We start from the raw sequence: 26,967 nt of genomic DNA on the forward strand, positions 1-26,967 counted from the left end.
TAAGGCAATGCTTTCACTCTGCAGGGGCTGGTGACTGCCTCAGCCCCCCAGACCGAGTGGTGTCTCCTTGCCCTCTTTGCAGCCATGGCCAAGGGGCTCACGCCATGAAGGCACCTGGACTGAGGGGGCTGAGACTGATGGCAGCCTGCTCTTCTGACTGTGCCTGTGGCAATGGGGTCTGCAGGCAGTTTTTCGGCATTTTTCCACCCGCAGCCACAGCTTGAGACAAAATCAGGTGTGGGGCAGACACCTGGTGTAGGTGCACCAGGAGGCCTGCCCTGTGGCTGTGATGGCCTCGAGGGCACAGAGCCAGCTAGGTGGCTTCCAGCTGAATGAACCATGAAACACAGAGGTTTCCCATTACCTATACCCTGTGGATTCGAGTCATAACCCCCCATCTGGGGCTGAGATCCTCCTCGGGATCCTCCTCCTGACTAAATGCTGGGATGTGCTGTTTTGCCTCCCCACACCTCTTCCTGCTCTGTAAAACAGGAGCAACACTGAGCTCTCTTGTAAAGTCCTTGGAGAGCTACTCTGTCAATGTGCAATGCAGCAGCTGGAGGCATTATTATTATGCTTTATCACGAATACAAAACACAGGTGCTGCTTTGGAGGAAGCAGGAAGGCCTGGCTGCAGTTCTTCCCCTGACTCCCCAGGCTGTGAAGAGCTCTGCCTTTTTGCCCCAGTTTCTGTTTCTCCATCAGCCAGGGCCAAGTTTGTCAGCAAGAGCAGCTGACGCATCTTTTGTGGTGTTTGGTCAACACTCAGAGGAGACAGGTGGCCTACAAAATGCAGCAGAAGGCACAACTGCTACTCCCCCAGGCTCAGGCATGGGTGGTTAACGAATGCACTGTGAAGGAAGAAGGCCCGAAGACTGCAAGTCAGCAAGATCCCAGCCTCACATTACACAAAATAACGAGCCCAAAGGTCAAAACATGGCTTCTCTAATAGAGTGGCCACGCAAGAGCAGCAAGTAACAAGATCCTCCTGTTCCTCAAGAGAAACAAATCTGCGCTGAGCCGATTGCTCAACTTCAGCAACATCCTGCATGACTCACATGGCATGCACAAGCATAAACAAAACTGAGACAAGAAATATGGAAATGTCACTTGTCATGGATTACAAGACTTTTAAGCCTTGGAAACTGAGTCTGTGTTGATTACTAACCTCTGACTGTGCCAATGCTACAATATATTGTGAGTGTCCCTGTATATCAGATAAGCTGTTATTTGTCTCCAGTGGCAAACATAGATCTTTTATCACTGTGTGGAGGGTAAAAGGGTGTTCTTTAACCTGGGATAGGTAACGAAGGTGAAAACACAAGATAAAATGAGGGAGCGTGTAGCTCTATTATGTGCCATCAGGCCAAGCTGCAGGCAGGAGGGTCTTCAGGAATTGTCACTGCTGCCATTAAATTCGTAAAATGACTCCCACTGATGTGAGCAGAGCAGATACAGCCACTTATCTGCAGGAGTCTCTTCACCCCTCTGGGACTACTCACACACATAAAGTAAACATGTAAAGAGCTGCCCATAGGCATGGCCTCGTAAGTATTTGGAGTGGAGAGGCAAGAAGAGAAGAGGTGTGCTGCATTTCATGCTATGTCGGAAAATATACATCCATGGGGACAGAGCACTTATACCAATGGTAAGCACAACCACTGCATTCCAGACTCAGGCCTCTTATTGAATGAACATTTCTCTCAGGGACTTCAGCTTTTGGCCCAGATGTAATGTTTATCATATATTATAGTCAATACTTATTTGCCGAACAGCTGCACAAATATCACACTTAGGAGGATACAGTTTAATCACTGGAAAACACAGTCTTTATGAAGTGATGAACAAACCATTCCTATTCCTTCTTTTTCAAATCAGCAATGATGAAATGTCTAGAACAGATGTCCCACTTTCACTTCCTGATGTTTTCTACTTTGGGTGGTACTATTCAGTAGTAATTCTGTTTGAAGAAGTATTTTACACTAAGCCATAAAATACAAGAAGCCATACAGAAATATAGAGGCTATTTAATTAAAAAGGCTATGAGATACAGTGGACATAAAGCACAAAAGGAGTTTAAAAAAAAAAAATCTACTATTATAGAAAGAAATTACTTCTTTTTCCAAAGAACAGTCTTGTCATTTTAAGACTAGACACAACCTATGAGAAATAAAGTAAAAAAAAAAATTGAAAAGGCTGCACTAATGTCAATGAATCAATGAAACTCTTGCTCCTGAACCACAGAACTGTTTTTTAAAAAACTTTGTCCTCTGCTTTTATTTCTAATGATGATTAACAATACCAAAAGGAATGTGTCTTTCACTCCTTTCTTAAAAACCAGCAAAACAATCTTGAAATATACACTTCCACATGCAGAAAGTAGAAGCTAAAGCTTCCACTTACAGACCATTAAAACTATTAGGCAAAACATCTTCTTGGAACATGATATTTAGAGATTATATTTATTAAGCTTTATCTCCTGCAGGTATAACTGCAGGTATTTTGTCTCAGGGGAATTATAAATAAAGGTTTCTAACAGGGATGACCTCCCAGGCACACACTGATACCACGACGTTACAGTGCTCCCACATCTTGACACATTTTCTACTGTCCTTCAAGAGTCTGGCTCAAAGACAGGATTTCATTTGCAGCACAGTCAAAAAACTCATTCAAAATCTCATCTCAAGATGATAATGTTGACACTGACATAGTTTTATCAAGATACATATTTATTTCTGTCTTCCCTAAAGTACCGAATTCTAGATTCATGTCATCATGTACAAACTGGAGCTTATCCTCTTAAATATATATAAATGCTTTGTTTTCTTTTATTTTGGGACCGTAGAGAAAGCATTTAACATGTTATTTTCAAAGTTTCAAAACAACAACAAAAATATACAGTATATTAAAATTTCACAATTTTAGGGGATAAACAAGTCTTTTTTAATGTTGGGTTTAGGACTGATCTTCAAGTGACCTACTTCTCCCTTCATTCCCAATTTTTATGTGAAAAAAAAAACCACAAATTTATGAGAAGCTTCACTGAACTCAATGGAAAGACCTGGCAAAGGTCCCCCTCTCATTCACCCCTTTGAAGAAGGTGATTTTTTATGATTGTTTTCAGACCTTGATCAAGTCCGTTTGTACTGCAAGAAAAGTTTACATAATTTTATATATAATTATTTTCATTATCTTAGTTCAAATATTTCAGTGTAATCCTTAGTCATTCTTTGTGAAAATTACAGCAACAATCATAGGAGGCAGGTTCAGAAAGTTAGGACCACATGATATTGTATCACAAGTCTATGTGGTGTTGCCTAGATTTGTTACTAGGCTCAATGCAGCATACAGAAATTTCTGGACCCGGTGGAATACATTTAGTGATTCCTCTCCCTCCTGTATGGCAAAGATTACAAAGACTCATCCTCATATTTGGCCAAACACCAAAATATACTTATTTTTATTAGCAAAGCCTTTGCTATCTAAATGCAGGTTTACAGAAAAAGCTCTTTGGAAAGCAGAAGTAAAATAAACCTTCAAAATGAGAAGATGCATAAAAATTCCTGATTTATTACAAACAGAAATACATCTGAATGAGTAGGTATTTGCAATCAAAAGATTTGCCTTCTGGATCCATCCAGGAATGTAGAATTACTGCGTATCTTTTGCCTATGCTCCTGCCTCTGCAGCCCATATGAGATATTGCAGAGGACAAAGTCATTCATAGCCTCTGGACAGAAGCACATTTTTATGACTGCAGATTTCCAAAGTTCTAGTGTGTACTTTCTATCCTGAAAGCTTCTCCTTTTCTTTTCTTCCCACCCTCCTGAAAATTTCCTTGGCATTTCAGAAGAAACCAAAGGCACAAAACACTCTCTGAAAACATCAAAACACACTCTGAACAAATTTGGGAATAAAGCAAATTATTGTTTTATTTGTGAACAACAAATAAGCATAAATATCTGTGGCCTCCAAGCTTATATCAAAATAGTAGCAGCAGCAGCATTTCTTAGAACCTATCTAAAGCCCAGAAATTGCTGGAAAGGGACAGTAATTATTTTGCTTAATAGATTCATTGGATCCAGTCACTGATCACTGGATTGGTGATTTGGGTGGAGTTATGCCTCCAACTGATTTGATTCCTTCCACATTCACGCACACAGCCACAGTAAAATGTATCCTGCCGGGGTTCCCTATTGCACATCTTCAAAAAAAAAAAAAAAAAAAAAGGAAGAAAGAAAATGACGTCAGGGCTTCCTCCACCTTTTCTTCAGATAACTGGTGAACAGATGCAGGACTGCTTCTTGAAGCCTGTCACTGTGGAATACCCATAAAGGAACAAGCCGCAGGACACAGGCCTTTAGAATAATCAAACAAAAACAATAGGAAGACAATGGGTTACAGAAACCTCTTGAAAGAAATTAACCAAGTGTTCAGAAAGGTCATAGAAAACATTAAATGCAAAAAATTTTCCTTTATACTTTTAGTGTGCATGTTTCTCTTTGAGAGAAATGCTCATTCCTGTCAGTTATCAGTAGATCTATTCTCTTCCCTGTACTTTTATTTAATGCTCATCATTAACAGCTGCTATACATACATATTTATTTTATTAGCTTGGTATCCTAAGGAAATCCAACCTTGAGGATTCCAGAATCAGTCAGAAGAACCTACTGAGTCCAGACAGCCTTGAATCAGTTTTGGGGACCCATTTACAAACTGTCAAATTCAATTACCAGTATTTCATGGGCTAAACATCCAAAAATCTCATCTCCAAAAGTAACATAATCCAGTGATTCACTAACAAACTCTTCTGCCGTCTTTGTAATAAGACCAGGTTTTTGGTGCATGGTCATTGGAGTAGAAACACCATAAGGAGCCACTACCTAAAATATGAAACATAATAGCAGTGTAATGTCATCAAATATTTACATAAGGCCATTCACTTTGAGGAATTTCACTGCATCTGACAAATTATAACAAATAGTTCCAATGGATTAAGGGACTATATGGAATACATAAAGATTCTGTAATGAAATAAGGAAAAGTATTTATAGCTGCATATAGAGAGAAAGCTTTGACAGGGTCACTCAGCACTTCACCAACAAAGGCTGCAAGACACAAGTTTAGGCATCTCAGATCATTCTTGAAGAATTTGTTAAAATGAAGGTAAGCGTGGCGAGATATAGTACCACCTGTATGATAATTCCCTTTGCCCTGTACTCTGCTTGTAGTGCTTTGGAGAAAGTGCATATAAAAGCCTAGAATAAAATAAAATGAAATAACATTAGCATAGGAAACAACGTACTTTCACATACACCTGCAAATATGTGAATACAGAGTCCTTAACAAAAATGACCAAGAATCATGCAACCAAGCACAGTGAATGTTGAAAAACCTAGAAATTACCTTTTCAAGACACATTTTCTGCTGTGCCACATTAGCAAATAGATTGACTGCCTGCATGAGGGAAAGAGTATGGCATGGGTGCAAGCCAGACATAAAACAGGTAAGTATTAGTGCAGACTGGATTGAAATATTTGTCATATTTATGAAAATGCAAATATCTGAGTCCCATTATATTAGCTCTCTTGCTTGTGGTTGTCATCTCTGGCTAATACCTACCCTCCTACTCCAAGGTTTACAAGGCAGTTTTTCTTGCAATAAAAATGGGAGTGAAATACAACTCATGCCTTCAAGGCATACCTATGAGTATAACCTATAAATATAATTTGCAAAATAATATATTTGAGCAGTTGTTTGTTTGTTTGTCTATTTTGAGCTTCAGCCTTCAGGGTTTATCTTTCTAAATTTTTCTTCACGCTACGAAGATTACACATATACTAACTTATTTTTGTATAAGTTGACTTTCTTGTATAATGATTGATTTTAGAAATATTCTGAAACTTGACAATATTGAATCCCTCCTTTGTAATTACAAGTATAAAAGCTATATTAAGCAGAAAAACTGAGGCTGTTTCCTAGCCATCATTTGAGAGGCCTTGCAATTTAAACACTAATAGTCTCTTGATATTTCATGATACAACAATATGCTGACAAGTAAAATAGCTTCCTTTCAGGGCACTGACAGAATCAGTCCATTTAAAAAGCACTCAGAAATAAAGGTAGCAAATAAATAAGAAAAAAAAAAAAGTCAAAATAGAACAACCAATGCACCATATCATTTAGAAATAATATTAACTAAACTTTTCTAAAGAACAAAAATTGACTGGCTTGAATGTAGTTCAAGTTTTGAGTAATGAGAAACTTATGTTAAAATGAGAGAGAGGAAATGGAAAACTAGAATTTCTTACCAAGAAAAACTAGCTTTTCTTACCAAGCTGAACTTCAGCTATGTTCAAGCAAATATTGTTAGAATTTTTCATTTGAAACAAACCTGATCTGAGCAGATCATTTTTTGGCGTTTCAGTGAAAATCAGGAACTTTTCACTTTGATAAGGTCTGGGGTTTCAACTCAAAGTAGTATTTCAAAGTGAAATCTAGGAAGTGAGGAAACTCACCAGCCACCTACTAGGATTTTTATTCTTGACTCCATAAGTAAAATCTAACACTGCCATGTATTTACAGTTTCAAGCAAGCTAGCTAAGCCAGTCCAGTAAAAGCCACCACTTCCCTCAGTGAGGACAGACTGTGAGCACTGGTATAACACAATTTAATTAACAGCAAAAATGTTCCTAAGATGAGACATACCTTCAGCTGGATTTCATTTGCATACCTTCACTGACTCTTGGTTCTCAGCTAGTGCTAATTCACATCACTCCCTTTTTTCATTGGAACAACACATTTATGTCAACTGAAAACCCAGCCCTGTATTGCTGATATAAATGTTTTGGGAAACACTTGGAGATTTCTTCATAAAGCAATGTGAAAGACTTACCTTAGAAGCTGAGTACATTGTGTATAATGGACAGGGAAAAGTACCCAGACCAGAGGACAGATTCAGAATAAGACCCTTCTGTCTGAAATTGAATTTAAATAGTTACATACAGCATTAGAGTAAAAATCTGCATAAGTGGAAACTAACATTTTTCCCCCAAAAGGCAGAGCTCTCTTGTAATACTGTAGACTACACTCTCAAAAGACCCAATTTTTATGGTTTTGTTAGGTGCAATTAAGTCTAATGCAGCTAGGAATAATAGCATAAGTGAAACTTAAATGCCTAGTGCAGTCAGAACCATAGGAACATTTTACATGCTATTGTACATCTAACAGAGCAAAAATTGCCATCAGAGGAAAGATTTTATGCTCCTAAGTAATTGGTAGGTCCCCTTTGCTCATTAGCCAGCACATTCTTTTTCCTGTTCCATGCATCTGTTGTTTTAGTTTCCCTATTCACAACTCCCTGTAAAAAATCACTAAAACCAATTTATTCCACAACAACCAGGAAAAACAAAACAAAACAAAACAATTAAACAGTGAGAGCTTTTTTTTGTTGTTGTTGTTGCCAAAACAAAAAGTATGTACTGTCCTCTAAAATGTAGTAGTTAATGTTTTCTAGAAATTTCATTTGAAAACATTAACTTCTGGTTTAAGGATGTGTCTAAAATCACATTGTATTAAAAGGACAAAAGGGATTACAGAGGTGAATTAACCTCTCAGAGGAAATACAGGTATTTCCAGGGCTTTAAAAGTAATATTCCAAGCATGGCTACCTCTTCTGGAAAAATATGACAATATATTCAAATGCAGTTGTTTGCCTAATTAGACTCATCACATGCCATTTTATTTCTGCAACACCTGCATATTTTTGCTGCAAACAGACCAAAATTTTATATTCTCTGTCTCATTCTACAATTGACTGAAAACGTGTAGCACTTCCTATCATTCATTCGCACAGAACAGTAACAGAAGTAAATCTTACTGATTGTCACACCACAAAGTGCAGAAGTTAATAATGAAAAAGCACAGCTAACACTGAATAAAGTGGAGGCAGCAACTAAAACAAATTGAAAGTTCTGGAAAAAAAATTACCTTGGTTCCATTTGTTTCAAAATTATTCGTGTCATCTGTAAGACAAGTATGTTGAGAATTATAATCAATCTCCCTCATTCCAATTACGTTTTTTCATTCGTCTTGTTTTATTCACAGTTTCCTATTTGCTTAAGCCTCAGACATGCATGTGCAGTTCAAATAGCTGAAATGTGGAACATTCAAAGTTTTGGAAAATATTTTTGAAATGTTAATGGACTGTCAATCAGCTGTACTGTCCAAAATTTCAAAGGTTAGTCTCTTAGGCAATGAAAACCTTATGCTTATCTGAAGTTTTTTAACAGTATCTGAATTTCATGAATCTTCAGTATTGAGTCATAACTGTAAGGAAAAAGTAAACTCTATACTGTTTTTGATTTTTTTCTTCTGTCTCTACCTGGATCAGAAATAGCAGAAAATCATGAAAATAAAATCTTCTTTTTTTTTTTTTTTTTTTTTCTGCTACCAAATGAGCTTTAGGACCATTTTTGATGATAATTATTTAAATATCCATTTCAATTTTAACAACAGATGGAATAATTCTTACAATTTTTGAAGTGCAATTAAATCCGTTTTTAGGTAAGAAATTAGCTGCTGCCTGTTAATTTGAAGAGTATTCTTGATTTCAAGCCGAACTGCCTAGGGAATTCATACTCATACTATCGTCTCTTTATAAACATACGTGATGTATGAATCTTCACAGGATAAGACTGTGACCTAACTTGTCAAGGACTGTAATAAAAAGAAAATGAAAGATACCACTTAGTTCAGTTCTTGAATGATGCAACTTAATTCAGTCCTTGCTGATTCAATTTTTTTTTTCAGTAGTATCATACACAACAGGACTGTAGAAGCAGGGTTGGTTTTGCAAGCTTCATTTTCAGAAAGGGTGACAAAGTGGGTCACGTTAAATTGGGTGAAGGAGAATTTCCAATTAAATTGGAAAATATGGGAAAAGTTCCTGCCTTTTCTCAGTGCTGAAAATCCCACTGACATCTGTGGGATCCAGGAATATCTGGAGCTCAGGCATCCCACTGCAAGAAGAGATGAGCAGCATCCTACCAGCAATCAAGCCAGGGATGAGGCAGTGGGTGTGGAATTAATAATGATTGGGACCAAGCCATGAGCAACAGTGGTGAGGAGCATGATTTCTTCTTTGTGTTTTGGTGGAAGGTGATTTTTTGTGAAGAAATGAAAAGGGAGTGGTTGTAACACTAAGGAAAGGAATCACCAAGTGCTTGTAACACTAAGGTTGTGGCTGTATAACCAAGCCTTGGGGAAGTGGAAGACATTGATTTTGTGGCATGTATAAGGCTTGAAGTGGTAAGTGGAGGACACTTTGGATCCAGACTGAGAAGGTACAAAACTTTTGGCTGGGTTTGTGAGGCATATATACTCAGTATTCAGATATTGCAGATATTTCTCTTCTTTCAACAAGTAAATGGAATGAAACCTAGGAGTGGAAAGTCCACCAAACTAGTTTATAAAATAATTTGTTTCAACTGATTGATATTACATGATTTATTATCTGAGGTCATTAAGCAGCACTACAAATTTGGGAGGTAAAGTTTACTAGCCAAAGAAAGGGGAACATCTGTTGATAATTTTCATGTCATGTTTAGAAAGATATTTGCTGAGATGAACTACAAAGCTCTTGTTCTGCTCTTGTTCATGTTAACATGCTGCTTGCAAACAGTAGAGCAATAGGAATTTCAAAGCATGAAATATTAACTGTTCTTGTAAGGGAAGTAGCCAACCAAAATTAACTCCAAGAGGTAACAATCCCGAATTGGGAGTCACTCCTGAAGTTTCTCTCCTACATTGATAGAAAAATGTTTTTTTTTTTTTTGTCTGTCAAAAATGCATGTACAGTACAGTACAAAAAGTACAGTACTATGAACCTTCCTGCCTTGTAGATGTTGGTTTTGAAACAAATATTCTCTTTACCAAAATCGTCATATTTTTACAAAATGTTTCAGCTACATTTTAATGATGTGTGTCAACAAAGCAACAGTGTTAAAACATTCCCAGTGAACACTGATCAAAATATTTTGTAGGCAGTAGAATCCAAAAGGGTCCTTAAAATTGTGCTGACATTCCAGCTGAAAACAACCATCTCTGGATAAACTGAATGAAATTAATCAGGAAAGTTAATCGGTCACTCTTTTGTGGGACTAATTTTTTTCTAATGAAATAAGTTACAGACTAGTCACATGTGTGGCACATACCTTTGTAGCAGAAATAATGTTGCAGTTCACAAGGTTCTGCAGGAAACAAGAAAACGTAAAGTTCATAGATAACCTCAGTGTGTGTGTGGCTTATCTAGATAAAAAAGCTAGCAATTCCAAGTTCCTTGCAAAGCAGGGTTGCCTTGGATTTTCACTGTGCCTATGATGTGAGATACTCAAAGGCAGGTGAACCCTAAATTATTTATTTATTTATTTATTTATTTATTTATTTATTTATTACTAATCATGACATCCAAATCTGCCTTGCATCTCTTTGATTAAGTGCACTCTGTTTTGCCCAGACAAGTCTTTGGACATGACAAAACCTGGGATCCTGGTGTCCCAGCAGTGACAGCTCCAGCAAACCAAAGGACACCCATATTACAAAGATGCCAGGCTGAGAATGAATTGCTTCCATTGGCAGAGGTAGCAGCATTTTTATAAGCCATCTACACAGCATAAGCACTGCCATGTAGAGGTATCATCCCATGACCAACAGGCAAACACAAGCTGTAGCAGCAGCAGAGGTGCCATCACATGTGACACTGCAGGAAGAGCCAACTTGGGGATCTCTGGTTTGATGACAAATCGACTGAATGGATCCTGGGGCAGGGGCTAGCAAGAAATACACTTGGAAGCTGTTTATTTTGTGGTTAATTCTGTATGGGTAGACAACAATAAGGCAAAGAATCAAGTCCACAATTCTGTCAAACGATTCTAAGTGTGTAAATTAATCCCTCCCCCCAAAGTAAACCATGTTTAAGCAAGGTTTATTTTTCATTTTCCCACAGATTAAATCAACGGTGTCTCAAAGTAAAAAAGTTTTTATACTATTAACAGGAATGCTCTGGCTGTGACCAGGCTGGCCCCCATGACATTACGTGAGAGCAGTGAGACAGAGAGGCTACTGATCTCTGCTGTGGCCAGACCAGCTCTTCTATTGCTAGGTGTCTGCAGCAATTTAGCAAAACTATACCATTCTTTCTCTTGTGCAAGCTCTTCTGAACATTAAAAACACATCAAGAGATGCTCCATCAGGCCTAGTAGTTTTCCCACCCAACTGAACACTTAAATATCCACTGATTGTAGTAGGGACAGAATCTGTCCCTTGTTAAGAAGAATTATGGTGCATAATTGTTATATTGGAAATAGAAAACCATGGAGTAATCCTACCTCATCTACGTCTGGTGCATTAAGGAAACGGCATGGGAGAGGATTATGAAGCATTCCAACATTGTTAACTAATAGAAGGAAACATAATGATAAGAACCACATCTGGATAAAGTGCGCAGTTCAGCTAGTTAAACAAATGGCTTCTCCACAAGACTCAGTTTTTAAGCTGTAGGTGAACAGAAACACTGCTTCACCAGCATTCATTCAGCAAGCACCAAGTCTCACTCTTAATGAAGTCATCAGTACTGGTTGGTATAGACTACGGGGAACAGAAATACAATCTGCTGTACAGTTTTAGGGCGGTTGTTTGTTTCTTTTGTTGTTGTTTTGCTTGTTTGTTTCACTACTAAAAGGATGATTTTGTTAACCAAAATATATATATATATATATATTTTTTTTTTCTATGTGGATCATACAAATTAACATTAGCCACAGGCTTGTTTCAGATTGAATATGAGAATTGCACACAGCTGTAAAACAACCCATACAGAAAATGAATTCCTTGAGGCCACAGAGGGAAGAGGTCACCCCACAAGCTGGATGTTGCTCATGAAGTGACAGAAAAGGTTTCACAGTAAGAGAAGCCACTATACAGAGAAATGGGAAATGCTTGAAGAATCTTAATTCACTTTTAAAACTTGTTAGAGATAATTAATGCTCAAACGTGTTAGGCAGTTGTGTGCTTGGTTTCAGATGTTGGCCAACAAGTTGTTATGACACACATCATTTGTACAATTCTCTGCTAAATGCACTGCAGCCATAAAATACTCTTTAATTAACAGACCTTAGTGACTCACCCAAAACACCAATTTCCAAGCCTTGCAGACCTTTTTCAATGTTCTCGTATACTGAATTTCTAGTGAAATCAGCTTGTATAACCTTCACCTTTTGACCTGTGGCCTGCTCTGAAATTAAGAAAAAAAATAGAATATCCCTTTGCATTTACCCAGAGAGAGGGAGAACTGTAATTCAGTAATAAGAGAAATAATGAGATATATAATTTAGTAATGTCCACTGTAAAATTAGAAATTTTTTCAACTTTCTGTTTTTTAAAAGAATTGCAACACAAGCAAAACACTCTCACTGGTTACAGTTGTTTTTGGGGAAATATCCTGGGAAATAGGATGAACTTATGCCCTGAAATCAGTGAAAATTCCCTCACAAAATCTAAACAGCATTTAGTCCTTCAGCAAGAGAAAAAAAAAAAGGGGGGGGGGGGGGAGATGGTGGGGAGGAAATAAACAATATAGAACTTCTTCCCCTGGTTGTCATAATATTTATAAAAGAACACTGTCAGCATACATTAGACAAGTGAATGTGGGTGCCAGATCCTTGACATAAGCACAGTTTTGCAGAATTGTTTTAAAGTGTTTTCATACATAAGATGAACATTTTAACAAGCAACACTCATTTTTGTCTTGTAGGAGGAGGGTAAAACAGGACTTGTTGTGATGCCATATTTTCTGCATCTTTTTCTCCCAATTCCTCTCTTGTTTTAACTTTTGCAACTTCATGGACTGAATCTTAGGATTTTGCTGGAGTAAAGACATTTAAGGGAAGTTGGAGCTTAAATTTTGCAAGGTCAATTTACACAGAAGGGAAAGGGAAATGTGTATGATTTTTCCAGTATCAATGCTATGCAGGAGCGGAGCCCAGCTGGACATTACCATTTTTCTCAGCAGTTGATTTATTACTGTCCATATTTTCAATGAAGTTTCATGAGGAAAAGAGGTAGAGGCTCTTATTTACTCATTTTTAAAGTCAAGGTTCTCCTTCAAAGGGGCCCAGTAAGGTCCTTTCTAACTAGTTGTTCACATTGTAAATTCTTGCTGCTAAACCTGCTTTCAAGTTTTATGGGCAACCTGAAATCCAGATGAAGTTCACTGAAAAAAGTGACAAGTGAATCTTGGAAATGTCAATAGATGATCGGGTTGCAGACTCGCTTCAAGCAGCAGGAATTCAGGTGCATGCGGATGGCAGAAAATCTGCTTTGAGTCTTGTTTGGGAAACTGCCCAAACTTGCTTGGAACTTGGTTTTGTCATATAGGCAACAGAGAGCGCTGCTTTGAATAGGAATTGCTCAGTGATTTCTACTCACAAGTCGTGCCTCACCTCTCTGTCTCCATCCAGACTTAGGAAAAGGCCTGTTGCTCCTCGGACCACTTTGGGACAGCGAGCCTGGCAGGAAGTCCATTTTGGCTTTGGGTCCAGCAAGCCAGTTTGCAGCCACACTGGGCCTGCATTACAGGATGGATTAGAGGGATGCCATTCCCTCCAGGCTGATCCCTCCTTGCCCCTCAACGTACCGCAAGTCTCAAACACCTCACACTACCAAAGCAACAGAAGCAGTCTGAGGAAACAGCAGACGCTGTGACTCCAGATGTGAAAAGCAGGCTGTGTCTTGTGTGTGATTTTCAAGGACATCTGTCTCCATGACAGGGGCAAGGAGGAAGCAGTGCCCTTTCTCTTGCCTTCTTTCCAAGCTGCAGTTGTGTGCATGAAAAGGATGAAACACCCTTTGAACCTTCAACCTATAAAAGCAATTCTAGTGGCAAATGACCCCCCTAGTAGCCCAAAACTGGGGGAACGGTGCAGCTACAAAGAATAAGGACATTGTGAGTGTAAATGGAGTGAAGAGAAAGAACAGAGCAACAGCTGGAGCAGACACCTACGGTGACCTGATGATTGAAGAGCTCTATAAACAAAACAAGATGGTCTTCAGAAGTGTAGTGATGTTGTGGCCATCTTTCTTGCGGGCAACAAGAAGGGCAGCCAAAACTACAGCAGCATAAAAATTAGGATCAAACAAACCATTTGGCCTTTCTCTGCATCCCCTTGTCTGCACACAAATGCACTGCTGCAACCAGCACTCTCAGCCAACAAACAAGTACTCCAGATGGCTTTACTCTGTCTCATTTAAGAATAAAACAATATATTAATAAAATAAAATAAAATAAAATAAAATAAAATAAAATAAAATAAAATAAAATAAAATAAAATAAAATAAAATAAAATAAAATAAAATAAAATAAAATAAAATAAAATAAAATAAAATAAAATAAAATAAAATAAAATAAAATAAAATAAAACTATCATGCTTATAAATGAATTATCCAGGGATAGCTCTTCAGAAAATGATAACAAGTCTATATAGGAGAAAGCCAAAAAATATTTTCCAAGTATCTTATGTCTCTCCCTCTCTGTGACAAAGATTTACATTACTCTTTGAAGACTAAAGCCACTCCAACTCTTTTTCAAAGTCCTAAATGTGCTAGAAGAAAAGAATCTAGGTTTTTAAACATCAGAATAGGTTATTCCCTTAACAAAACAAAACAAAAACAAAAACAAAAAGAGAGAGAGAGAGAGAAAAAGAATTTCAGGAAAATTAAAAACCTGAGCTGTATTGTTTCATCTGACATGTTACAAAATGTATCATTAAAGGTACATCTAACTCCTTCTGACCTCAGACCACTTGGGAATCCTACTTGTCAGATAGGATAACGTGCTGCCTCTTGAAATTTACCAAGAAGAGAATAAATCCGGCAGAAGCATGAAGTTGGTTAGAACATGAAGGCTGCCAGAAACTCTCCCTTTCTGTTTGGAGAGATAGGAAGATCTTCTGGAAACCTGGGGTAGCAAAATGAATGCCTGAGTTACACAAGAACTGATCTCTGTAGCAATAGAAGACACTTTTGAAGTACTATAACAAAATCTGAACGTGAAATAGAAGCATTCAGGCTTCATGTTCAGCAGAAATTTGCAGAGAGAAGAGCAAAATGAGATGTTACTTAAACAACAAAAAAAACTAAAAAAATATGATGGGAGAAATATTATAAGTTCTGTAAAATTATAAATTACAAGCTCTGACTACATTTCTGGCTACATTTTGAATGTCTTTTAAAGAAATGTATCTCCTCAGAAATATAATAAACCTCAGTTTCAAAAATAACAGAAAAATAGAGAAGAAACAAAGAGAATGGAGATGAAAATAGAACTGCAATAGGTGATAGAAGATACAAGAGAACATGAACTCAGTGAGCAACAACAAAAAAAAAAAAGCCCTGGGAATTACTATTAGTCAGTTGAGCACTCAGAAATATTGGTCAAGGCCCTGAGGTGCTCTGTTATGTAGCAGTAGTAGTGTGTATTGGGAAATCAGCCTTAAGCAGTCGTGTTTTACCCCAAGGGATCAGCAAGACAAAACAGGTATGCTTAACCACCTTTAATGGAGAAGGAAGGATGTGCCAAGGGAGTGTTTTTTTTTTCTTGCTAATAAAAAACCTCAGTGATCTCAGCTTATTACCTGCTTAGCTCTTGGAGCCAGCTCTGGAAGGAGGAGAGGTGGAGGACACAGCGTAGTACTGGCGACAGCTAGACACAGCTAGCACCTTTAACAGACTTAGTGGGAGTGAGACACGTTTGGTTCTTGGCCATTCTGTGGGGTGATTTTTGTATTTGCTGCTTTGTTCTACAGCAATGGATGTGATATCTGCAGGGAAAGTCGGATAAACTACTCACTGTATCACTAAATCCAAATTCATGACCTGCATGTTCAGCTAGTCTAAGATGATGTAGCTATACTTTCAGCTGCATTCTGAGGATCAGACACTTTCTTTCCTTAAATACAGATTTGTTTCTTCATACAGACATATATATATGTATACATATATATATATCTTTTTGTGGCTAATATTAGTGTGTTACAGAAGTGCATAGTTGTTGTTATTTGGCATGATTTAACAGCTTAACAAGTACAGGCCCTGGTCTTATCAACCAATTCTAGGGTTATAACTTCTCTATCAGGATCTAGCTCTGTTTGTACAGCTTGCTTAGGAAGTGTAAGAAGACAAAGAAGAAGGAGTATATCCAATAGCATTCCATCATATCTGATCTCCTGATCAATGGCTTTACAACCACAACAGTAAACATATTAAATAAGCAGTATACCTGGTGCAATGGATATCTCCATCTGCCCTCACAAGACTTATTTTGTTATCTTTTATCTCATGTTCTGGAAAAGCCATCCTGTCCAATGGGGTGGAAATCTGGCTTTTGGTTCCAGTGCTTATTTGCAGAAAGGTTTTTCTGCTTGTGGATTTCTGCCTGCTGCAAGCTCCATTTCTGAGAGGTGCTCTCAGACGTTCCTGCGATCCACAGGGCTGTTTGAAAGCCAGCTACTGAGACCTCTGGAATTACCCTTGTTAACCTCCTTTCGTTTATATTATTCAGTGTCTGAATGGAATTCTACAGTACAATTACGCAAATAATGTCATCAGGTTGAGAAGGGAGTCAAGTCGTCTAGTTACTGTGTCCAACTCATCGGAAAAAGATACACAGTCTAACTGTTAAGCAAAAGGAAACATGAGCAATGTGCACAGTCCTACGACATATTTACGTAGCCTGCGATAATTTTTGTGTCTCTATCTCTCTGTGCCTTAATCTCCTTGCATGTTAGTTCAGGGTAGAGATAACTGCCTGCAGTAAGACACTGCTTGTTTAAGATGTTTAGATTAAAAAAAAAAAAAAAAAAAAAAAGTCAGTGAGAGTTACAGAATTTAGAAAACAGTAAAAGCATTCTGTTAAGTTTCTGCTTCATTTTTGGTTTGCATTGTTTATTTACTCACATAAAATCATAGTAAATTTAACTCTTCTTCCTTTCCAATGACTGCTTAGTTTAATTACAGTAAAGCCCAAGCCTGCAAATAGAAATCAGAGGAGCCTTTCCAAAGCTTTAACCTAAGCACACATCCAGAGCTCCCTGCTGATTTTTTTCTCATCCATGCCTTAGATCAGATGCTGTCCACTTGTCATCACCGTATCCTCCTCTTCTTCCTTTTGTTTGTGACATCTACTAGTTGTTACGCACCCATTTCCAGCCTGACACAACAACACATGAGTCACTCTGGGCATGAGCCAAAACCCACTGAAAACAATGGAAGGATCTCACTGAGAGCTGCCACCAATTTCAGCGAACTTTGGGGAAAATTGGTGCCCACTGGCACAGGGTGGGCTGCCACACCGATGCCTTCCAGGACAGGGCAGGTCTTTGGCTGGGTGCTGCTGCAGGGCACAGCACTGCATGGCCTCGGCGGGACGGCAGACAGGGGGAAATCGGACAGAAAAATTAGAAGCCCAATCAATCCCTTGCTTCAGCAGGAGGAGCTCCTGAAGCTTCCCTAGGAGATGCACCACATGCTCGGCAGGTGAGTGCCCCAAACCTGATGTGCTGCTGCAGCCAGGTGCCCCGCCTGCCTAGAGGCAGGGCTGTAAACCTGGGAGTGACACATGCTTAGCACTGGAGACTGTAAATCAAGGAGCACGGTGGACGGAAGCCATGTATAGAAGAAGAGATTGTGGGAAAAATAACTCTGATTAACACAATCTCTAAAGTTAATGGAGGATATAAAATCACTTGACTCCTACAGAAATCCTAACTGTCAGTCTTAATGTATTTAAACAAGCCATTCCCCAGGGCAAATGGCTTATCCACTCTGAAGGAAAGAAAGGGAACATTAATTCTAAAGATGAACTATTTAACTGCATTATCAAAAGCCAAATGGAACTTGTAAATCTTAAAAGGAAAAAAAAAAAAGACAACAGCTACAATGTTTTCATTTCTGCTCCTCCTTCGCTATATTCCAAGAACTAGACTAAAAGCAATCTTTCCTGAGCAAAAACTGTTTCATAGATGATTCAGACTAGTACTAGTACTACATCTCTTTTGCCTGTTCTTATAGAATTTAAGCTCAGGTGAATAAAGGTTTTAAGCCAGTACAGAACCTACAGTCGTGTGGGTTTTTTTTGTTTTGTTTTTTTTTTAACGTGTCCAACCCATTGCACTGTTTGAATTACAGCATGTACATTTAAAGTAGTCCAAGACTAGAAGGGTTGAAACAACAAAGTGATATCAAACAAAGTATCTGTCATATTGCATCAATACCTGGGGCTCAATCTGTAGCAATACTTGGGGCCCACCCGTACTAGATGCTGTACCAGGGAAACAGACCTTCAGGTTCCTGCCAAGCCAGCCTGCTAAACAGGAAAGTAAGTTTGAGATGAACGCTTACCGATTTCAGTGGCTACTCTCTGCAGTTTTTCAAGAGTTCTGCTTATCATAACTACATTTAACCCACGTTTTGCCAGCTGCAAGAGGAGAATATAAAAGTTGTCAGAAAACAATATTGACAAGACTTTTTTTCAGAAGACATTTTTTTCTAGTTTTACAACAAAAACAATGACAGAATTACTTAATTGTTTTCAGTCACTTATCACCTGCCTAATGGGTAAGCAACGGATACTAAAAACAGGTCAAACATTAATTTGGATTCTAACAGTCTGTGAAAACACCTCCTTTCCTGTATAATCTTGGACCATTATGAGAAAAACACACTGGACAGTAATGAAAACTCAATAACACACCAAAAAATAAACAACCCTATCCAGTTTCAAGTGAGTGAATATTCACAGGGAATGAAGACAACATGACATTTCCCAGAAAAGCATTAGGAAACAAATAAGCTGATGACACCATCTTTGACCCTCACATTTTGTTTTTAATCTTGAGGAAGTACACTGAGCATATTGAACTGAAGGATCAAGAGTTTGCAGGCATTTGAATTTATTCATACAAACTTAATAGAAATAAAATCTCACACAAGACAGATGGATAAATTTTTTTCTTTCATTAGATACAGACTTAAAAAAAAAAAAAAAAAGTGAGGAAGCCCAACAAGTCCATGCATAAAAATTGAAAATACAGTCACACAAAGGTACATCCACAAAGATACTGGCAAGAGTTGAAGTTTATAGCTGTGAACAGCATATAACACAGCAGTCCATAGTCAGTTTGGTCTTACCATGTACAGAATAAACAGAGAAGGGTATTCTCCCATTTTCCCTAGGCCTCCCACTCCCATCAGCTAAAGAGTGTGAGGCAGAACCTGAGAGAAAAATATGCCCTCATCTTGTGAAACTAAGGTATTAACAAGCAGCAGTTGAAGAAAGTTGCATGCACAAAGAAACGAAAGATAGAGCTGAAACCAGAAAAAAATAGCCATGGAAGCAAGGAGAAAGAGAGTTAACTCAGTCAGCACAAAGATAAAGCCAACTGCATCTGAAAGTACCATGTTTGCTTAGACCAAGAAATGAACTGGCAAAGCCCACACACTGAAGACCCATTCATTTCTGTCGCTGACTCCCTGCAACGCACTCTCCTTAAACCTATTTGAGGGAAGCAGATTGTCCTACTGAGCTCTTCTGAAACAATGAAAAGAATGTTAAGGAATAAGGACCTTTGTTTAAAAATTCACTACACTGAGAGTACCAGGGGCAGACTGTCTATTAAGTGTATAAGCCACGACCATTTGCATTTTCAGCACAAAGACCACGCACAATCCCGAGCTTTTGGAGACCCTCTCACATAATTGTCCCATGCTCCAAGGAGACACGCAGAGGTTCAGATGCTCTGGAGTTTCGAAAGCTTATTTTAAGGGCTCCATTTGAGGTACTCAGGAAGAGAATGTTAATTGTCTTCGCACTGGCGAATTTCCCTTTGTCCACATGAGCTTTGCTCAAGCTGTTTCCTATCCACTTGAAAGCAACGGAGACATGGTCCCTGCTTCTGTGGTCACTTATTCCTACCTGTCACTTGGGGGTGTTTGAATGGGGATTGTTTTGATTTTTTGAGCATTTAGACTCAAGACCAAATATCAGACATGTCATATACAAAATAAAAGTCTGTCTCACTGGGCTTCTCAATGTCATCTCAGCTATACCTCTCTGTGCTTTGTTTGGTGGAAAAATCCCTCCTTAAAAAATAAATAAAAAATGATCCCTACTGCTAAGATTGTGTTGTATTTTAGCCAAAAGCATATATACTTGTGGCAAACAAAATCACAAACTGCCAGGTGAGAGGACTCGCCTCTGCTTTTGTATACCAGACTAATTGGAAACAAAAGGTTGTGGCAGCCATTTCTCAAGGCAAAAATGGTTGCACACCTGCCTACTCTTTTATTTTTGCCTCCTGACCCACACAGAAAACACGCATTCTTTTCAGAAATCAGTTTCATAGGACATTTTAATGACCATATGTGATTCAAAAGCACCCCCGAGGCAAACAAAATGAATTGTATTAAAAAAAGAAAAAAAAAAGAAAAAAAAAAAGAAAAAGAAAAAAAAGAAAAAGAAAAAAAAGAGGAATTTCCTGGCCATCCACGGCACAGATTAAATCAGTTTTAACACAGCCGCATTGCAAACGAAAGTAGCTTCGAGCGCAGACGCCCTCAGCGCGAAGCATCTTCCCGGCGCCGCACCAGGCAGACCTGCTGGGTGAGGAAACCCTGACTCCCAGTGGCAAAGGGCCGAAATGCTCCCGGCCCTCTGAGGCTGCCGACATGCGGGAGCAGTACTACAGACTGCAGCCTTAGCCATGTGTGGTAACTCAGCCTTTGGAAGTGGGATCAATGTTAAAGGGAGATCTGGTGGGATCTGCGTTCTGGAATCGCACAAAGACACTGTTAAAAAGCTTAAGCCCACACTAATTCATGTGAAGTCACTCTATTTTCCAGCACGTTTTTGCAGCTACAGTCTGAAGTAAATCTTCCAGCAAATGAAATTTTCAGACAATACAGCTTTGCACAAGGCACGACATGGGTTTTAGATTCAAAGCATATCTGCAGCTACACTGACAGATTGGTTATACTCTACACGGATCATTAGATGTAATAATTTAAAACCCTTGATAATAATTCTGTGCATGCCGTAGCCACCTACCACAACTTTCTACTAATCTTAAGAGATTTTCTCTCTTCCCCAGGACTGCACTGATATGGCCTCAGTGTTTCACACATTTTCTTCCCTTGCTTGGGATGCAGGCCTGAAGGATCCCTGTGATTCAAATCCTTCAACCCATTTTGGTCCAGCAGGCTGAGACAGGGCAGATGATTCTGCAAGCTTTCCACTAGCTTTGCACCTGTACAACACAACTGGATCAGCAATATTTCAAAGAATAAATGCAGGGTCAACTTGAGAAATTAGAATGCGTATGCAACTGGAACAGAAAAACTCAGATCATATTTAGCTTGTATTATACTGCTGGTAATACTGCATAGGATTTCAGGAAAAAGGACAAAGGTTTGAGATTTCAGAAAAGGCTGCATTAATAAATGAACACAAAGGCTTTCTCAAAATCATAGAACCATAGAATGGCCTGGGTTGAAATGGTGTGCTAAAACATTGATTTAGATACATTTAGATTTATAAGAATCTTATTAAATATTAACAATTTAAAAAATAAATAAATAAAAGAAAGAAAGAAAAGATGACCAGATCAGCCACCAAAATCCTTCTTGTGTCCTGCCATCAGGTGAGAAGAGTGCAGAGGTTAAACTGTACATGTCAGAATATGGAATGGTCTTGGCCATACACTCAAGATATTTGAGGTTCTAAGCCAGGAGGAGATCCTAAAGCACTTCTCTTGCCACTACATCAGGAAAATAGAACTAACAAGTTCGTACCAGTATCTGAAGTACTAACAAGTGAGTGGAGATGTCAAAGATGTCTCAGACGTGACAGACTGAGACAGAAACCTGCCTTTTGAAATACGTATAGCAAACTGGTTCCAAAAGCCAGCACTTTGACATCACAGCAGTCAGTTTAAGGGAAGGAGTCTGTACGTTCACAAGGACCGGTCCTTCAAAATCACCCTGACATGTCAGAAGTACAGTCAGAGCCTTCTCAGAAGCCTGGAATTTCATGCGGGAGAGGATAAGGTCAAGGTGTACTTGCCTGCCAACACAAGATTAGGAACCTAAAGGGACAGTAATTTGCTCTGAAAAATCTGTGTCCAGGCATCAACAAAGCAGTATTCTGAGACCTCACAGCTGTCTGGCTCCTCACACAAACCCAGAGAGCTCTTGAGCTTAATGGATTTCACAGAGGCCTGTATCTGTCTGTAAGCCTTAGAAACACGGGTACTGACCCAGTAAATACTGTAATCTTCGCCTGAACCTCTATCTCCTGGGCTGTACTCACGAGCCACCAACTCGAGTTTCCACAGGAAACACTGAGCAGAGGAAGTCACATCACACTAGTCTTCCAAAACATGAGAACTGCTCTCCTCAGCCTCCTGTGCCATAGGAGCCTGAGCCCTTACGCTAGTTTGTAACTTGTTATCAGCCCACGTCTCAAGGAAATTCATCACTTGTTGCTGCAGCACAAACTCAGAGGAAGAGATGCTGTGGCCCTGCGGCCCACAGACAAGATGTGTGTTGCCTCTACATCAGCCCACGATACCAGCGGGACCCGTTCCAGCAGAACATCAGAGAACTTTGTACTCTGACATCAGATCAGCAGACAGCAGCGCTGAGCCAGGAACTCCAAAGGCACACAGACGTTAAAACAGCAGGTTCGGGTTTATTTATCCACAAGCCACACACAAGCGTGTGCTTTGACCTCAGCCAGCGAGATGACGTGCCAAACTATGAGCTCATGTGGTGTGGGCTTGGGATCTGCCCCACAGCGCAGTAGCTGACCACAGCTTCAATCAAAGGGACCACCTGGGGAGGAAGGTACGTCTCAGCAAGGATAAAGATGGCTCTCAGTCATCACACAAAAGCCAAGAATAATGAACAAATGTTCCACAAAATCTTGCCAGTTCCAGCCAAGAGCTGTTTTTTCAAGAAAAGACAGTAGTTATTTTATACTTTCTCATGATTCGCATGCCATGAATGGCCTTTTAAATGGGATTTACTGTTGTATAACCTATATGACACAAAGAAGGCAGAACAAAAGGCAGAAAAAAAAAGAGAATCCGATCTAGACACTCTCAGGTGCCAGCAAACTTCACGTGGTTGAAATATCACCAGGTGCTCCCATACGGGGTTAGTTCAGCAAGCTGCATCTGCAGACCCTTGCCATTTGCTCAGCATTACAGCAACTCAGTCAGTAGATAGAAGGCAGCATTTTCTCTTTGCTTCCACAGGAGAGCATGTGATCTTTATCACAACTATGACAGATATTAAACTACAAATATTAAACTATACATATATATATACACAATACCTGGTATCTTTGTGCTTCCTACGTTCAACACCCTTTCAAAAGTACTTATTGTATTGCCACCCCCAGTAATCAAAATCAGGTGATTAAAGTGAATAATGCTTATGAAAGCTGGCTTTAAAAAATCCAGCCTACTAAATCAAAGGCAAAAAGGCAAATTTCCCATGAGAGAAAGTTTTTATATAATTTATCACATCAGCAGGCAGCACATCTAATCTAAGCCCTCACATATTAAAGGCTGCTAATTTTCACCCTGTCATCTCAGCTCTGAAGACAGTAACTTCGTGTTTCTGAATGTTTCAACTTCAAGGCTGCCTTGTCTCCAGTGATGTGTGACTTCAGTGAAGTGAAATGTAGTGGCTGCACAACAGCGCAGAACTGATTGTGGCTTCCTCCTTCCTTCTACAGACTCATGAAGCTAGCAATGCTTAATCAAACCATATATATTTCATTATAATTTCCATAATTTTTAGTTCATTTTCATTTGCATAGTTATCCTTTATTATTTCAAATAAGTCTCTCAGACTGTTCTTTGCAACGGTGAAGGCTAATAAAATACATTTTGTATTTTTAATGCTGGACAACCTCAGTGAAAGACAAAAAGCACATTAGCTGTGAAACTGGGATTAAAAAGGGATAACCTAGGAGACTTCCCACTCTGGACAGACAACACAAAATCTTTTGGATTATTCAGTGTTTCCATTTTATTTCTTTGGACTGACGAGACCAGTGAGGCACGAATGACTTTCCTCTGAAATGCAACACCGGTTTCCTTGCAGAACTTGATTAATGTTATTCTGCAAATACGGAGGGGAAGGATTAGTACCGGGTTTGTCACAGTGGCTTTGAATCCTAGAATTGTGTTAGTAACTCGCGGAGACTGGGAAAGGGGTAGCAATTGCCATTTTGTTAAAATAAAATTAAGTGTATGTAATCTATTTTACCTCAAACGAATATGCTTTTCCAAGCCCATCTCCTGCTCCTGTGACCACTGGAGAAAGTAAAAAGAAGAGGGATTATATTTGTTGCTCTACTGCAGGTTGCTCTTTCCTGAATTTGTTAAACTTACTCATCTGCATTTCTTGAACATTACTACCAAAATGCTTCTAGTAAAGCACAGAATCAATTCCCCACACACACTTGGTTAATCCCTTGTGACTTTTTCATCTTTTTGTTACTCCACTTAGCACTTTTTGTCTTCAAAGCAAATCCCCCCTCAGAGTAACCTATCTAATGCAGTTGCTAGCTTTTATTCTCACGTTCAACGAGGAGACACTCAGCAACAAATCCATTTCCTATGAGATGGTAGAATTGTCTTCCGTACACACATTTCTACAAGTTCTGTTTTGCAGCTTTTTAGCTTGTATGTCTGTGGCAGTACAACAGAAGATAAGGAGTAACTAGTGACTGAAGCTGATGCTAGTGGCTGAAGTGATACTTTTCTCACACAAGAATTCTTTCAGCAAGGAAAAGCTTAACAACCATCTATAAAATGGTCTTCTCCCAGAGCTTTCTGAGTCGCAGTTTACCTTTGGATTTAGTGTCACTGAGAAAGTAAACAAGCCTTGGCATTTGTAAAGCATCCTGATCTTTAAATATTATACAAGCAAATAAAAAAGAGGAACTATAGAAACAAAAAGTTTTCACCTTTCTTATCAAGAAAGAAATAAGTAAAGTAGGCAAGCACTAAAGCGATTCTGAGGTACACCTGGTAAGTTTTCAAGGCAAAATTAAAAATGGGTCAATGTCTAAAAAAATGTGGATCAAGGACTTCTAAGTTGCAAAAGAATCTGGGAGAGCAAGGTGAATTTGAACAGCTGGGATCACTGCCAACAGAAGAGCAACTACCCTCTTATTTCACAAATAACAGAAATCCCGTGGTGAGGAAGCGGTGGATTTTTGCCTTCCTAGTAGGCCTGCAGGTGAAAAGCAAGCACCCACTGGAAAAGAAGCTTCCACTTTCCAACTTTCACTCTCACAGTTCTCAGGAGCTCATGTGCCACGTGATGCAGCGAATCAGTCGGGTCTAATAAACGTTACTGGGCTGAGAAACCTTAATATTTGTAGGACAGAGCACGCAAGGTCCACCGAAGGAAATGAGAGTCTCTCAGCCTTCAACAGAAACAGGATTTTACAGAGAGGGTTCCACACAGCGCTCCTCACCACACGCACACAAGTGAGGTCTATGTCTTACTAGCATTAAGACGAGATCTATGCATTATTTCAGAAGCACTTGGTGTTTAGGCAGGTCTTCAGTAAAGGGGTGGATTTAATTTCTTCTTAATCCACTGTGAAAGTGTTTATTAAACATATACTCAATGCAGTGACATCAAGTCTCTAGCACGGGGGTAAGGAAGGAAGCACAAGAGTACTTTTGGGGTCACTTCATACCAAGAGGCCACCATCGGTGACACCTGTAGCCCAGGAACTCAGAAACTCAGAAACCTTTTCATTCTTACTTCATGCTGATAATTTATCAAGCCTAAGAAAATCATCGATGTTCAGTAGGAAGAAGGTGTTTTTTAAACATTTCTGTTATTTTCATGAGAATATGTAATATCTTTTAAAAAAAGCACTGCCAAGTTGCAGCTTTTGTAGTTTTTAGGCAAAAGTAGATTTGGTTTGTTAATGATACCATTAAGGATAAGTCATCAGTTCTGGAAAAAGAAAAGAAAAAAAGAACAAAAACCAGAAAATAGTCTGGAGCAAAGTCACGAGGAACAAAGACAAGTTGCTTCGAAGAATGGAGATCATGTACTAGGATACACTAGAAGGTACTTGCTTCACACATCAGGAAACTGAGGATGTAGGAAATGCTATCAAAACTAAAGCATTTCCAGTAGAGAAAAAAACATCACAAGTAGGAATGGGGAGAAAATTCACATCTATACACAAGGGGTGCAGGTTGTTACCAGTTTATTTTTCTCTTCTCCCCAAGTAGGCAAAACCTTCAGGCTCATTAATCTGAAGTTACTACAAGGCAACAAAAAAGAAATGAAGCAAGCCTCAGTTAGTGGAAATCATGTTCTGTTCTGAAGGGACAGGGTGAGAATGAAAGAAAAACCTCTCCCAGTTAGTAATGTAACAATTCATCACTCAGCTACAAGAAGAAGGTGAGGAAGTTTGCATTACCTGCCCATTCTCCCAGCGACCGAAAGAAAGCCTGAGGCAAAGCACTCCAGGTATATGGCAAAACGTATTTCATAAATCTGATGCATTTTACCAGAGCGCAGAAACAGATCAGTCCCCCAGTAACCATAAGCAGCTGATGCTGATAGTCTTCCATGGCGAGAGAAGGCAGCGAGCTAGCACGCAAGGGTAACACTCTCCTGGGAAATGCCTCTTCCCAGCACGCTGCTAGTCTCCGGGCACTGGCAGAGAAGGGAGAAGTCTAATCAGGGCACGTGACCTGCTTTCTCCAAGGAATGCCCAGAGTTTAGACTAGAATAACGTCTCTGCATTACACCCAGATTTGTAAACGACCCAAAAAAAAAAAAAGAAAAAAAATCAAAATGAAACAATG

General features: G+C 39.1%; 1 protein-coding gene across 1 annotated transcript; it reads right to left on the minus strand.

Moving 5' to 3' along the window:
• Positions 1-3,354: 3,354 nt before the first annotated feature.
• Positions 3,355-26,719, minus strand: HSD17B3 (hydroxysteroid 17-beta dehydrogenase 3). The gene is made up of 9 exons (XM_080573525.1): positions 24,389-26,719; positions 18,455-18,530; positions 12,185-12,292; positions 11,388-11,455; positions 10,215-10,250; positions 7,990-8,024; positions 6,896-6,977; positions 5,193-5,258; positions 3,355-4,358 (listed from the first exon to the last, which is right to left on the minus strand). Exons 2-9 carry the CDS (start codon positions 18,501-18,503, stop codon positions 4,248-4,250), a joined length of 555 nt encoding a protein of 184 aa, XP_080429651.1. The 5' UTR covers positions 18,504-18,530; positions 24,389-26,719; the 3' UTR covers positions 3,355-4,247.
• Between the last annotated feature and the right edge of the window lie 248 nt (positions 26,720-26,967).

Source organism: Anser brachyrhynchus, assembly GCF_964034855.1.
Source record: "Anser brachyrhynchus genome assembly, chromosome: Z".
Taxonomy (NCBI): domain Eukaryota; kingdom Metazoa; phylum Chordata; class Aves; order Anseriformes; family Anatidae; genus Anser; species Anser brachyrhynchus.

Bases quoted from the DNA above. Each gene is read 5' to 3' on its own strand.
- HSD17B3 (XM_080573525.1), bottom strand. From the start codon at position 18,503: ATGATAAGCAGAACTCTTGAAAAACTGCAGAGAGTAGCCACTGAAATC. The intron at 12,293-18,454 runs GTAAGCGTTCAT...TCTTAATTTCAG, and splicing joins GAGAGTAGCCACTGAAATCG to AGCAGGCCACAGGTCAAAAG. The intron at 5,259-6,895 runs GTAAGTCTTTCA...ATTTTATTCTAG, and splicing joins CAATGTACTCAGCTTCTAAG to GCTTTTATATGCACTTTCTC.